The sequence below is a fragment of the Rattus rattus genome, chromosome 4 (assembly GCF_011064425.1).
Source record: "Rattus rattus isolate New Zealand chromosome 4, Rrattus_CSIRO_v1, whole genome shotgun sequence".
NCBI lineage: Eukaryota > Metazoa > Chordata > Mammalia > Rodentia > Muridae > Rattus > Rattus rattus.
In genome coordinates, this window is record NC_046157.1 from 133,959,407 (window position 1) to 133,972,984 (window position 13,578).

The window sequence follows — 13,578 nt, forward strand, 5'->3', positions numbered from 1 at the left end:
TCCGGGATAAAGGGAGCTCGGTGCCTATCTAGAGCACTAGACCGGGAGATGGGAATGTTCCTCCCCTGCAGGAAAAAAAAAAAAAAAAAAAAAAAACTTTTAAGAAAATGGGTAAAGTAAGTAGAGCGCTGCGGTGGTTTGTTGCGTGGGTAGGATCTCAACACTTCTATGGTCGGACTTTTATTTAGAGGATGCTATTCTACGCTTTTCGTTGTAAATCTACTGTAAGGATGAACAAGTATGGTGAGAAAGATAGGGTAAAGTGAACTAATTCCTCTCTCTTTTAGGAGCTTTGAAAAAATTAAATAGTGCTCCCTAGAAGCATCAAGAAGAAGAATGGTGAGTATTGTAGAATTATTCTGAGTGGATGATTGGCTGTTTGTTTTTATCCCCATTGGATTCCCTGGAGCTGGACACAAGCAGATGTGGGTGCTGGGAACTGAACAGGTCCTTCTGCAAAAGCAACAAATCCTGGTAACTGCTAAACCCTCCCAGCAGCCCATGCTTGGTTTTAAATTATGATGGTTTTTTGTTGTTGTTGTTGTTGTTGTTTTTGTAGGAAGTCAGACAGGATACGGAGTATGTAGCTCAGTGGCAGAGTGCATTCCTAGAATGAGGGAGGGGGGGAAGGGAGGGCTGGAAGACTGAGAGACACTGTATGTCCCACTGAGAGAGAACAGAGTAGAGTGAACGCGTGGGCGTGATCATTACAACGATATCCTGCTGCTGTGTGGGCACAGGTCTACTGTCCCAGCATTCAGGAGGCCAACTCGCGCCCAGTCAGGTCTATAGGAGCTCCAGTCAGGCCATCCATGTCTACACAGATCCAGAATCAAAAAACACAAAAAGGAATAAACAGGTGTTTAGTGTGCCCTTCCCTGCAGGTGTGAGCAGCACAGGTAGAACCTGAGGTAGAATAGCATCGAGTGTAGCTCCCGTGTCTCCACTGAAGCACCCCCACTCACCTCCAACATGGCACACTCACTGCGGGTTTCCGGGTTACTGATGTAAGAAGAGAGGCGAGCGAGGCTGGGGCAGGCAGATTGCTGTCACCGTGAGACCAACCCTGGCTTCTAGCAAGATTTGACTCAAAAAAAGGGAAGCCTCCAAATAGTTTTCTTCATCTCTGAAATAAGATATGGATAAAAGTAAAGGTCCCAAGCATCAGATACCACAAGAAATGAAGAGGCCATCAAGAAAGCATTGTGGCTTGGGAATGCCAACAACCTTTGGTTTGCTGTCTTTAGTAAATGATGTAAATGCTTTTTTTAACCCTGTTTCTTAAAATCAAGATACCCAAAGGAAATAGTCAAAACTGTTCTGAAAAAAAAAAAAAAAACAACTTATTAACATTTTTTTCAGTTAAGTATTAGTAATGTTGAGACATAAAAATCAGTAATTAGATGTAACCATTGTTTTTAATTCATGGAAAAAATCTAAATAAAATTAATTATTTCTACTACAGTGTTTGCATGCAAAATTTAACCTCTTTTCATTTCTATAAGTCTTCAAGAGATGTTTTTCCTGCTATCAAATTAATTTGGAGAAATAAGTGTGACTTATCTATCAGAGCTGCCTTATGTGAATGAGTCATCTTTAATGTCTGGAGTCAGATTGCCAACTTGAATATCCAGTCAAAGAAATAATACAGAACCTATAGTTACTGGAGGAAATATGATTCCTTTTCACATTCTCCATCTTTCAGTCTGTGACACTGCATACAGATGTGGGAGATATCAAGATAGAAGTCTTCTGTGAGAGAACACCCAAAACGTGTGAGGTGAGTGTCACTGCACATCAAAATTCAACTAATGAGGGGGTGCACACTTTAATCCCAGCACGCAGGGAGCAGAGTCCAGTGCATCTCTGAGTTTGAGGTCTGTATAGTGAGTTCTAGGCCAGGCAGAGCTACAGAGTATCCTTAAAACAAACAGAAACAACATAAACACCCTAATATAATAGGATGTTAGGGCACTTTTTAAAGTGACAGTTCTTTCTTTATCCCAACTATTTCCCAAATAAATGAGGCAGAAAAGATTTATTTAACCAAGCTTTATGGCACAATAGCTGAGCAGTATTAATCTATTTTAATCCTAATCTGGCTACCTCCTAGCCAAAATCCCCAATACACTTTTATCTTAGTAGTGGTCTGGATCTCTGCTCCAGGTGTGTTCCCATGGTGTCTTCTCGGCCCTTTTCTCATACTGAATCTTCTCTTCTCTGTCTCTCCTGCTCCCCTGGGTGGGATCAAAAGTCCAACCCTATTCTCTCCTCTGCTCAGCCATTGGCTGACCAGCTTTTATTGACAAAGTAGAGAACAAATGGGGATCAGTGTTTATTTATTTTTTTTTAAAACTGCTCCTCTCCAGCCCCATCTTGAACTTCTTATCGATGTTTTTATTTCATGTATATGATTACACTGTACTCAGACACACCAGAAGAGGGCATCAGATCCCATTACAGATGGTTGTGAGCCACCATGTGGTTGCTGGGAATTGAACTCAGGACCTCCGGAAGAGCAGTCAGTGTCTTAACCACTGAGCCATCTCTCCAGCCTGGGATCAGTGTTTATATACCATTGAGACCAGAGATTCTTGGAATAAGCATTACAATGCCATATTAAGATTGTAACCAGATATAGGGGCAGAGAAACCAGCATTTGAATAATAACAAGGATAATCTTTACACAGTGCACAGTAACATTTTGCCTACAACAGGATAATCACTTTGAAACTGAATTATCAAGCCTAAAAAAAAAATAAGAAAACTTTCTGTGAACCACTATCAAAAGAAGCTTGCCATAATTTCAGGTATAACTCCTACTTTTCCTGATGTCAGAGTTAAATAAGAGAAAGAAGGATGGGACTAGGGAGATAATTCAGCAGAGGAGAGTGCTTGCTGTGTGAGCATAAAGACCAGAACCCGTAGAGAATGCTGGGTGTGGTCACACTGGCGAGTAAACCCGTGCAGGGGATGGGGCAAAGACTAGAGGACTACAGGGGCTTCCTGGACAGTAGCCAGTTCCAGGTTCAGTGAGAGACCCTGTCTCAGAGGGAAAAGGCTGAGGGCAATAGCTTAGGATTTGCAACCTTCCCCAGCTTCTGCTTCTGCACAAAGGCTCATGTCCCTGCACACATGCGTGTACATACCACATGTGCACCACACATACAAAGTGGATATAAATAAGTAGGTGCTTTTCCCGTAACCATCAAGCATCCAGTATCTTTTTTCTTCTTTTGCCTCATTTGTTTTCAGGAAATTAAGATATAGGAGAATTGTTTTGTGACTGCTTAGTCTGTTGAAATGATAAGGATAAAAGGAAGATAAGTCAGGGGTTGGGGATTTAGCTCAGTGGTAGAGCGCTTGCCTAGCAAGCGCAAGGCCCTGGGTTCGGTCCCCAGCTCCAAAAGAAAAGAAAAAAAAAAAAAAAAAAGAATAAATTTTAAAAAAAGGAAGATAAGTCAGCTGTTTCTCATTCTTGCAATTATTGGTTAAAAGACTGTCCAGCCATGTCTAGGGAACAGTGATGAGCAAGGGACAGTCAGTGCCCTCCCTCCTCCACTCCAGCTGGGAGTGAACATAAGAGCAGCAAGTTAAGTGACTGCAAAAGAGTGCCACGCCCTAAGCTGCAGGGTGCAGGGTAGAGTATGCAGGGCTCCTGGGACCTGCTGAGATGGAATATCTTATTCCAAGGGCTGATGTCTAGAAGTCATGGTTAAATACGCTAAATAGCGTCTTCAGTGACCACGACTGGAGCTTTAGCTCAAGTAGGTTTCTGCCCAAACTGTTTCTCAATCACCATTTTTATTCTCTTCAGAATTTCTTGGCTCTGTGTGCCAGTAATTACTACAATGGCTGTGTGTTCCATAGAAATATCAAGGGCTTCATGGTTCAAACAGGAGATCCAACAGGTAAGTTTTCCCATTAACTGAAAATTGGCTGTATCACATGAAAATGATGTGTAAAATAATTGAAAAAAAAAAAAGCTTTATAACAGGGGTACTTTGGCAATAGCAGAAAAGTTTAGAGTTTTGTTTCTTTAAAGATATATTTACTTTGGGGTGTTTTGCCTGCGTGAGTGCAAGGGCCCTGCATACATACCTGGTGACTCCTGAGCCAACATTTGCATTCTGGGAACTGAACTGAACCCAGGTCCCTTGTAAAAGCAAAGTGTTCTTTTTTTATTACAGCATTTCTCCCTTCCCTTCCATCCCTCCAAACCCTCCTGTGTACCCACCTGTCTGTGGTCTCCCTCAAACTCATGGGGTCAAACTCACCCAAATTTGCCTCAGACTCAACAATCCTGCCTCTTTCTACCTTATGGGTGTTGGGAATGCAGTCATGCATGCACCATAATACATTAAGAAACTAATGTACTTGCTTTTGGTCCAGCCAGCAGCAAGATATGTTTTTAGAAGGAGGAGGTATTAACCCATGGCTATAAAATATGAGCAGTATTAATGAGGGTTTTCTCCCTGTCATGAGGATGCTAGAAGCCAGCTGGTGTACAGCGTTGTCCTTGGAAGACCGAGACACAACTCACTGGTAGACACTTGAATAGCATACATCAAGTTTTGTGTTCAAACTTCTAAACACGTTCTCTCTTTCCTAGACGCACACACGTAAAGAGTTCAGCTAGGGCTGGAAATTAACTCTGTGGTAGTGCACTTTCCTAGCATGTGTACTGCCCTGGCTTGGATCCCCACCACCATATAAATAAATATATACTATGCTATAAAGCACTCCTCCTGTTTTAGAAATGGAGTCCCCATTGAAATCTAGTTAGACGCCTCTGGTTTGTTTGTCTTGTTATATAGGTACTGGAAGAGGAGGCAGCAGTATCTGGGGCAAGAAGTTTGAGGATGAATACAGTGAATATCTGAAGGTATGGAATGTCTGACTCCACTCACACTGGGAACTTTGTATCTGACGGAACACATTGATGTCATTAAGAGCTGTGTGTGGTGGACACACCTTCAATCCCAACACGTGGGAGGCAGCGGAAGTGTTGTGGTTTGCCCTGGAGTTATCTGTATTTTGATGCTAATTCCACTGCCCCCAGGACAGCTGCCTAGTCCTGTACTCAGGACTCAGGTGACTTCACCAGAACCTCCTCCCCAGTTAAATTGTAAAATACAGGTGAGGACAGGAACAGAATAGAAGGAGGCCTCTCATTGGATGAGAAGAAAGGATGCGTGGGAGAAGAGTCTGAAGGAAGAGGAGGAGACTGAAACGGAAAAGAGAAGAGACAGGAGGGAGAGGGAGAGAAGCCATGGCAGGTGACCCTAAGATTCCCTCTGTGTATTTACAGTTGTTATTAATGTTCTTAGGGGGTGGATGGTACTGGGCTTTGTATGTTTAGGTGGGCAATTATATCTTATAAATTGGGTCAAAAGTTATTGTGTTGTGTGTTCTTTCATGTGTAGATTTAAGTGTAATGGAGTGTGGGGTGGCCGGTTTGGGCCGCCACAGAGTTGGGATGTGTGTTTCTGCCTCGGGAACTAGATAGGTAGATTGCTGCCAGGCTCAGAGGGAGGCTTCGGCAGTGTGATAGGGGATGGAGCAGAGAAGGTGAGACGCTTTTGCTGACTGAGAATTAAGATATCCAGCAGATATCTTGGGGCACTGCAGTGCCGATCCTAGTGGGGATAAAAGACAGTGATGCTTTTTTTATTTTTTATATTTTACAACAACCACAGATGAGTGGGTTCGAGGCCAGTTTGGTCTACTTAGTGAGTTCCAGGCCAGCCAAGGCTAGCTCAACAAACAAATGGTTATGAAATGAATATACTCTTTGTAGAGTTTGCACACTCGGTAAGTGATGTCAGAGTGGAAATAATTGGCAGTTCTAGCCTGGCATAGGCTCTGGAGTCATGCATCTCTGCATTGGGATAAAATTGGGGCCTTGGGTCCAACTTCAAGTATTTAGCAAGACATATAGGAAAGGGGCTTACCATCTAACCACAAAGTCTGAGTTACTGACCTTTTGAAGATCTATGTGGCCTTTGCTGGCCTCAAACTCATGGTGGCCTGCCTGCTTCAGCCTATGAGCGCTGAGATTAAAGGGGTGCACTAGCATGCCTGTGATAAGGGAAGAAGTGACTTCTTGGTTGATTTTTTTGAAGGCTTATTTTTACAATTTTTCATTATCTGTAGGTGTGTGTTTCAGAGTGTGTGTATGTGCTCGTGAGTGCAGATGCCTCAGAGACATGGAGTTAAGAAGAGCTGGAGTTACAGCTAGTTGTGAGCTGGATGGTATGGGTGCTAGGAACCTAACTTGGGTCCTGGGAGAGCATTACTGATCATGAGCCATATCCCCAGCCCAGTCTCCAACTTTTCTACTTCTCTATTAGACATTTGGATACCCTGTGTTGTCTTTACTTAATACTTGTGTTAGCTTCCAATGAGAAGGACTTATAAAGAATCTGCTGGGCTGGAGAGATGGCTCAGTGGTTAAGAGCACTGACTGCTCTTCCAGAGGTCCTGAGTTCAATTCCCAGCAACCACATGGTGGCTCGCAACCAACTGTAATGGGATCTGATGCCCTCTTCTAGTGTGTCTGAAGACAGCTACAGTGTACTCATATGCACACAATAAATAAATATATCTTTTTTAAAAAAAAAAAAGAATCTGCTACTAGGGAGCTGGAGAGATGGCTCAGTGGTTAGGAGCACTGACTCCTCTTCCATAGGCCCTGAGTTCAATTCCCAGCAACCACACCATCTGTAATGGGATCCTCCTCTTATGGTGTGTCTGAAGACAGTTACAGTGTACTCACATACATAAAATAAGTAAACCTTAAAAAGGATGAGGAAGAGGAGGAAAAGAAGAAGAAAAAGAAGAAGAAAAAGGAAGAATCGGTTACTAGGGCTGGAGAGATGTCTCAGTGGCTGAGGGCACTGACTGCTCTTCCAGAGGACCCAGGTTCAATTCCCAGCACTCACCTGGCTCCTCACAAACATCTGTAACTCCAGTTCCAGAGGACCTAGCTCCCTGTTTTGGCTTCTGCAGTTAGTACACACTGCTGACACACACGTAACACACACAAACTGTAAAAATTAAAAGTAAAACACATTTTTAAAAAAATCCATCCTTATTTTTATTATTGTTTTTTCAAAACAGGGTTTTTGCCCTAGAACTTGCTCTGTAGACCAGATCTCTTGAACTTAGCGATCCTCCTGCCTCTGCCTCACGAGTACTGGGATTAAAGGTGCATGCCACTAAACCTGGCTAAGTAAATACTTTGTATTAAAAAAACAAAAAACAAAAAACAAAAAACAAAAAAAACCCAGCACCAGTTCTGGTGACCTGTGTTGATAAGCAAATGCTGAAGAAGATAAGGTAGGAGGATTACTGATTTGAGGCCAGTCTAAGCTATATCTTTTTTTTTTTTTAATTTATTTTATGTATATGAATACCAGAAGAGGGCATCAATTCCATTACAGATGGCTGTGAGCCACCATGTGGTTGCTGGGAATTGAACTCAAGACCTCTGGAAGAGCAGTCAGTGCTCTTAACTGCAGAGCCATCTCTCCAGCTCCCCTAAGCTATATCTTTTTCCTGACCTGGGAACATAGCTCGGAGGATAGAATGCTTGGCTGGCAGGTAGAAGGCTTTGGACTCAGTCCCCAGAAATACATGAACAAGACATGGTGATGACACCTATAATCTCAGCATCACAGAAGTAGAGAGAGGCTGGAAGGTCAGAGGTCTAAGGTCAGTCTCAGCTGCACAATGAATTTGAAGCTAGCCTGGGCTACATGAGGTTCTGTCAGAAAACAAACAAAAGCCATTGTCCTATACACCAGAGTTTATGGGTATTCAAGGTTCACCATCTATGCATGCCAGAGGAGCTCTTGTACATAGACTCCAAGAGACACCTGCCCACTCACTATCCAGTGAAAACATTATAGCATATCAGTAGTGGAAAAGCATGCTGTGGTCTGTACTGTGTGACTCAGGTGATCTTGAACTCCTCCTATCTCAGCTCACCAGGTGCTAAGGTTCTAGGCATGAGCCACCACACGTGAGCAGGAGTCGTCTGTCACTGAGGTAATGCTGTCTTGTTTGGATGTAGCAGCACCTCCCTAGCTTTTCTAGCTGGTGTCGCCTGACCAACAGACAATGCCAGTTTAATCCGCAGTTATGTTTGCTACTGTTGGCTACGTCTCTGTGTCATAGCTTCATTTATTTCAGTGAGATGCTTTCAATTCTTATACCAGGCCTTGTAAATTAGTAGTATTGATAATATTAGAACTAGGTGAGACCTCAGGTCAACCAGTCCTGGGCTAATAAATGGATCGATAAGAGCACTGGGGGTTGGGGATTTAGCTCAGTGGTAGAGCGCTTGCCTAGCAAGTGCAAGGCCCTAGGTTCGGTCCTCAGCTCCGGAAAAAACAAAAACAAAAACAAAAACAAACAAACAAACAAACAAACAAAAAAAAACCAACAGTGGCTACTCTTCCAGAGGTCCTGAGTTCAATTCCCAGCAACCACATGGTAGCTCACAATCATCTGTAATGAAATCTGATGCCCTCTTCTGGTGTGTCTGAAGACAGCTACAGTGTGCTAATGTACATAAAATAAATGAATATTTGAAAAAAGCAAAAGAAAAGAAATCCTTGGGCAGGATAGATACACTGTTGAACCTGCTAGACTCCATCTCTGCTCAGGTGCTAGTTTGCGACCTGTTCAACTCTTGTGAGCATCTGCATCTTGAACAGAACCTGAAGTAGTCCCACCTCCCTGGTTTTACAGATCAAGAAGCGAGCCTAGTGTCCAGTGTTTGAGAAGAGATTTGGAGGATTTGGGTTTGAAGCCTGGTGGATTTTCATTGTATTGCATGTTCCTTAGTATAAATGTAAGGAATGTTTCTGCTGCACACAGATAGAAAGAAAAGTGCTTGTGACTGCTTCTCCAACGTGAAAATGAAATGGATTGGAGGATATGATAATTATATAAGCAAATTATATGCCGGGTTTTAGTGATACAGATAATATAGAACCTGCCCATTTGGATTAATATTAATACAGAAGCTAGCTAAGACATTTCTTAGTCTCCTGAATATTGAGAAAGCAGTGTTTCAGTTTGCCTTTGGAATTTGCAGTTAACAGCACAGTTAAATTAACGCCTTGGTATTTCCTTTTTAGCACAATGTTCGAGGTGTTGTATCTATGGCTAATAATGGCCCAAACACCAACGGATCTCAGTTCTTCATCACCTATGGCAAGCAGCCACACTTGGACATGAAATATACAGTGTTCGGAAAGTGAGTATTGTAGTCATCTCCTTCTTTGGCGTATCAGTGTACATGCATGGTGTGATCCCAGCATAGCTAATACTGGAAAGACCAGTTCCACAACTAAAAGTACCTGGACTTTAGGTCCCAGTCATCAGCTGTCAGCTCTCTGACGCAGAGGAAGTTATATACTACCTGAGCCTGCCTGCCTGCCTGCCTGCCTGCCTGCCTGCCTGCCCTGCCTCCCTCCCTCCCTCCCTCCCTCCCTCTCTCTCTCTCTCTCTTTCTTTCTTTCTTTGTCTTTCCATCTCCTCCTCCTCCTCTTCTTCCTCTTCTTCCTCCTCTTCCTCCTTTTCCTCCTCCTCCTCCTTCTCCTCCTCCTCCTCTTTTTTAAAGAGTTAAAAAGATCTGGATGCCGCCACACCTTGCCTGTCGGCAGAGTAGGTGATGTTTTTCAGCTGTGTGGGTTGTGCCTTCGGGGAAGCGTGTCTGATCTGATCCTAGGGAGCTGCTTGGTAGTTCTTGCTGAACTGTGTATTATAAACACTCAACCTTAAAGCTGCTTTTATAATTCATTAGGAGGTGGAATTTCTTCATTTAACATGTGTCTGTCATGCTCAGTGATAAAATACATGACTCTAGCGTACCAGAACGTATTTGTTTGGTTTTAAAACAATGTAGTCTACCAGACTTTGCTCCCACTCATGGTCCTCCTTGCTCAGCCTTCCCTGTTCTGAAATGAACAGGTAGGAGTCACCTTGCTTGGCTAGAGTTTTATTGAGTAGTTTGGCTGTTTACTTGTGTTCCAAATACCCATGTCTAGCTTAGCATATAATTAATGCAGCAACTGGAACCCCAGACTGAAGGCATCTCATCATCTCTGTGTCTGCGTGCCAATAACCTGAAACTAAGGTCAGCCTTAGGCTTGTGGATTACTTCGTTCTTAGAGTTTTTTCTCTCAATTTTATTTGTACGATGTTTGAATTTATGCTCACCATGTGTGTGCCTGGTGCCTGCGGAGGTCAGAAGAAGGTTTTGGGTCTCTTAGAATTGAAGCTGTGAGCGGCCATGCGGTGCTGAGAACCAAGCCCAGGTCCTCTGTAAGAGCAGCCAGTGCCCTTAACCAGTGAGCCTCTCTCTAGCCCCTAAACTACTTGAAGTTGTATTTGTACACATATTTTTTCTGGAAAGAAGACATGTAAGTTTTCTGTTGGTTTCCTAAGGACCTCATTTTCTAGATTCCTGACCCTACAAGTCTATTTTCCAGGTTCTCTGGTTTTCATATAGACCAGAAGGTAATTTATAGGGCTTAATTGTCTTGACATAGGAGTAAATTTAAAAGGTATGTTTGTTGTGGATCCCTTAGGCTTTCTTGCTTACATGCTTTTCTTGTGTTTTGTGTGTGTTTGTTTGTTTGGTTGGTTGTAGACAGGGTCTCACTATGGAGCCCCAGCTGACCTGGAACTCACAACATAAATCAGGATGGCCTTGAACTCACATATATCTGCCTGCCTTTGCCTCCTCCTCCCAAGTGCTGGGATTAAAGCCTGTGCCACTAAGACTGACTATTCATTCCTGTCCTTTTTTATCTTAGTGGAAATGCAAAATAAATGCAAATTTGTTTTTTGTTTTTAAAGTACATGCTTCACGGAGCTGGAGAGGTGGCCCATAAGTTCTTCTTCCTCGGGACCAGGGTTCAATTCCTGGAACCTACATGGTGGCTTTCAGCCTCTGTAACTCCAGTTCCGGAACCTAACACTCTCTTCTGGCTTCCTGGGGCACTGCATGCATGTGGTTTACAGGCATATGTGCTGGCAAAATATGCATACACATAAGATAGAAATTTAATTAAGTTCATACATAAACCCTGATGCATTGAGGTGCAGTATTAAAAAAAAAAAATTTCCCTCAGTAACTGCATTGGCTCAGATTCCAACCATGGTTTTTATTTTTTAAGATAAGGCTTTTTTTGACCCACAGTTTTACAAGTTTCAGTCCATGATCATTTGTTCCAGTGCTTTGTCCTGTTAGCATATCATGGAAGCATGTGGTGTACCAAAACTGTTCACTTCGAGTCCAGGAAGCAAAAGAAAGGAAAAGATAAGGTCCACAAACCACTTAAGAGCATAACCCTATCACCCAAACAAAGACCTCCCTTCATGCCCCTTGTCTCCTCCGTGCTGGGTTGTGTGTGTGTGTGTGTGTGTGTGTGTGTGTGTGTGTGTGTGTGTGTGTGTGTGTATACGTACCCATGCCCACAGATGAGAATGTGAAGACAGAGGTTGAGACTGGGTGACCTCCTTAACCTCTCACTGATCTGGAGCTGATTCAGCTAGCCAGCAAGCCCCAGGGATCCTCCTGTCTCTACTCAGCCAGCTCTGGGATTATAGATGTGCTGGGGGTTGAACTCATAGGCGGCCATCTTCCCAAGCCCTAGACCGTATCCCTTAAAGGCTTTTGTACCTCCCAGTAGTCCCAAACTGGGGACCAAACCTCTGGCACATGGACCTCAGAGGGACAATCAAATTCGAAAGGTCCTTGAGGTCACCTAGCTGTCATGAGAAAGACCTGGGGAAATGTGGATCCTAAGCCTCTTGAATTCAGGGCCACATCACTCTCCTTGGTGACTTTTGTGCATGTGACCAACCTTTATGCTCCAATTTGCCCTTGTGTCCAGGACACACAATCCAGTCCAGGACACACAATCCAACCAGGCCACATGATGGTAAAAGAAGGCAGAGGAGAGCACTCTCCTGAGACTGTAACTGCTGTAGGCACTCTCCATGTCCAGTGAGAGATTTTTTTTTTTTTTTTTGGTTCTTTTTTTTTTCGGAGCTGGGGACCGAACCCAGGGCCTTGCACTTCCTAGGCAAGCGCTCTACCACTGAGTTAAATCCCCAACCCCGAGAGATTTTTTATATACTGTGTCGTTTCTCTTTCAGGGTAATAGATGGTCTGGAGACTTTGGATGAATTGGAGAAGTTACCAGTAAATGAGAAGACTTACAGACCTCTTAATGATGTGCACATTAAGGACATAACTATTCATGCCAACCCGTTTGCTCAGTAGCTGTAGTAGACCTGGCCACACACTTGGCAAACACTTAACTGGGAAACGCCCAGTGTGGTTTATCCAGTTCTGAGTCCGTCAGAGACTGATCCTCTTCTGGCATCTACAGTACTGGGCTCCATGTGGGAGCCCTGGGCTTCACGCCCCATCTTGAACATATTCTGTGCCACGACTGTCGCTCAATAGGTTTACTTCAAATAGAGAGCAGTGCCTTGTTTTTATTACTTGTGAGTGTCCGTCTTTAAATGCTGATCCTCATGTGCAGGCATTTTTTGGAGCACCCAAATTACCATGCTAGTTTATATGCTGGGAATATTATTTTCCCTTCTGTCTTAGGGTCTTATTGCTGTGAACAGACACCATGACCAATGTAAGTTTTATAAAGGACAGCATTTAATTGGGGCTGGCTTACAGGTTCAGAGGTTCAGTCCATTATCATCAAGGTGGGAGCATGGCAGCATCACAGCATCTAGGCAGGCATGGTGCAGGAGGAGCTGAGTTCTTCATCTTCACCTGAAGGAAGCCAGGAGCAGACTGAGCATCCTCAGGCAGCTAGGAGGAGGGCGTCCAAGCCCACCCCACAGTGACACACTTCCTCCTACAAGGCCACACCTTCTAATAGTGCCACCCCCTGGGCCAAGCATATGCAGACCATCCCACCTTCACTATTTAGGTTCTGCAGGTAGTAAGAAGAGTGCAGGGCTGCTGTGCTGAGACTCGCCTTTAATCTCATCACCTCAGAGGTAGAGGCGGGGGGAGCTCTGTGAGTTTGAGGCCATCCTGGTATACAAATTGAGTTCCAGGACAGCCAGGACAGAGTAACATCATCTTAAACAAAACAAAACAAAAAACTAGAAGGAAAAGAAGGAAGGGGTGGAGGCAAGCCTGTTTCCTCCTCTTTAAAAAAAGAAAGCTGTGGGGGTTGGGGATTTAGCTCAGTGGTTAGAGCGCTTGCCTAGGAAGTGCAAGGCCCTGGGTTCGGTCCCCAGCTCCGAAAAAAAAAAGAACCAAAAAAAAAAGAAAGAAAGCTGTGGTAGTGTGTTGACTCTGGCCACCTATGCAGATCTGTGTCTGTGGGACCTGGGGTTAGAGGACCTGGAAGGACTGGGCAGACTACAGTCTAATGCTGCAGACAGCCTTTCTTCAGGTTCAGTGTACTTCTATACACGACTGTAACAGCAGTGATCCACGGAAGGCTGTTGGAGTAAAGCAAAATGTAAATGAAGGTCAGTAAACACATTCTAGATATTAACAGAGCAGCCCTTTCCCAG

General features: G+C 43.8%; 1 protein-coding gene across 1 annotated transcript; it reads left to right on the top strand.

The window, feature by feature from the left end:
* The first annotated feature begins 230 nt into the window (after window positions 1-230).
* Ppil3 (peptidylprolyl isomerase like 3) lies at window positions 231-12,532 on the top strand. The gene is made up of 6 exons (XM_032899744.1): window positions 231-257; window positions 1,706-1,780; window positions 3,818-3,911; window positions 4,818-4,885; window positions 9,150-9,268; window positions 12,181-12,532. The coding sequence occupies exons 1-6, from the start codon at window positions 231-233 to the stop codon at window positions 12,305-12,307; spliced, it is 510 nt and encodes a 169-aa protein (XP_032755635.1). The 3' UTR covers window positions 12,308-12,532.
* The last annotated feature ends 1,046 nt before the right edge of the window (window positions 12,533-13,578 follow it).